The sequence below is a fragment of the Penaeus monodon genome, chromosome 29, assembly GCF_015228065.2.
Source record: "Penaeus monodon isolate SGIC_2016 chromosome 29, NSTDA_Pmon_1, whole genome shotgun sequence".
Taxonomy (NCBI): Eukaryota; Metazoa; Arthropoda; class Malacostraca; order Decapoda; family Penaeidae; genus Penaeus; species Penaeus monodon.
Window position 1 is genome coordinate 26,064,123 of NC_051414.1, and position 1,470 is coordinate 26,065,592.

The following is a 1,470-nucleotide window of genomic DNA, read 5'->3' on the forward strand; positions in this document are numbered from 1 at the left end:
CCCTCTGAAATACAAAGCTCTTCATTTTCATCCCCCCCCCTCCCTTCCTTCACAAATTTTGAAATTTCTTCCCTATCTTTCCTCCTACTCTTGTTTAATATGGTCAACATAACGTTAAACAAAAGGTAGACATAGTACAATAAAATTGTTTAGTTCTTAAGGGCAACCTGGTTATTTGATTAGTTTTTATTGAAGTTTGCTTATTTTTTTATAACATTTTTAGATACAATAGCAATATCTTGACAATTAGCATTATGATTATGATGAATACTGATCTGATTGTAAAAGCATTATTAATTGTTTTTCATTATTAATAGTCAGATTGAAAAGAAATGGTGTCTTTTTAAAATTATTTTTATTAGATACTTTTCTTTCATAAAAGGTTTTCATTATGTCATTATAAGATAGTACAAATAAATTAGTATGGAAATATATTGTTCATGTGAACTATAGTTGATTGTTATTGCCTCTTTATTAGAGGGACTCTTTTTTCCAAAGACAAAACAAAGAATGCTTGTGTTCAGAATACAATGAGGTTTCAGGGAAGATTGTGGTTAAGGCTCTAGCATTGTAAAGAGAGGATTTTAAATAGTAAAAAAAGTGTTTGCCATTGATATAGATTCTGCAAGAGGAAATACTATCTCTGCACTTGATGATACACAAAGAAACCTGTATGCTTGTATATTGCGCTGGTGTGTGTAATAATTTTATTATTATAACTGCCTCACAAAAAATAATATATATATATAAGGATAAAAGTATTGACCAACTATCCTGAAGTTCCAGTATCTTTTCTCTTTTTTAAATGTGGGTCTTGAATTGAAGATTTTTATCTAAATTTAAAATGATGACAGTAATTAAGTTAGGCATTCCCGACAGGTGGGACTGAACATTGATGGTTCGAGGAATAGCGGGAGAGGAGGCGTCGGCAAGGTTCATCAGTGTCCGTATTGTACATACACAACTGTTAGGAAAGATCATATGACAAAACATGTTCGCACTCACACAGGAGAGAAACCTTTCATATGTCCTCACTGTCCATTCCGCTCATGCACAAAGAATACCATGAATAATCATGTTCGCATCCACACTGGTGAAAAGCCTTACTCCTGTACTCTCTGTCCCTATCGTGCTGTGCAGAGGTCAACGTTGAAAGGCCACATGTTAACTCATCAAACATAGTGAAATTAGTTCAGTCAGTTTGTGTCAGTATTTTAGAAACAAACTAGTAATTTTCCATTCCAAGCATTTTGCAGCCAGTTTTTTTTTAATATTTAATTTACACTGGTTGCTGTTATATGTTGTTCCTAATTGTCTTGGTATGTTGATACTGAAGTTGTGATATAAGTTATAGCATAGCATTAATTCTTTTGCAGATTAAACAAAAATATAATAGAATATGGTTTATACAAATTGCAGAGTATAACATTATTTTTAGGTTAGCCTTCTTTTTTATTACTCTATAATGAC

The 1,470-nt window shown here is 32.0% G+C and overlaps 2 protein-coding genes across 2 annotated transcripts in view; both read left to right on the forward strand.

The window, feature by feature from the left end:
* Positions 1 to 1,470, forward strand: part of LOC119592082 (longitudinals lacking protein, isoforms H/M/V-like) — a gene marked incomplete at its 5' end in the record, with an annotated part of 34,503 nt that overhangs the window by 17,115 nt on the left and 15,918 nt on the right.
* The window catches only part of LOC119591795 (zinc finger protein 84-like), a 7,907-nt gene that overhangs the window by 1,770 nt on the left and 4,667 nt on the right, over positions 1 to 1,470 (forward strand). Inside the window, exon 6 of the mRNA XM_037940540.1 lies at positions 1,102 to 1,205. Coding sequence (XP_037796468.1) covers positions 1,102 to 1,205 — 104 coding nt within the window. The remainder of the gene's footprint in view (positions 1 to 1,101; positions 1,206 to 1,470) is intronic.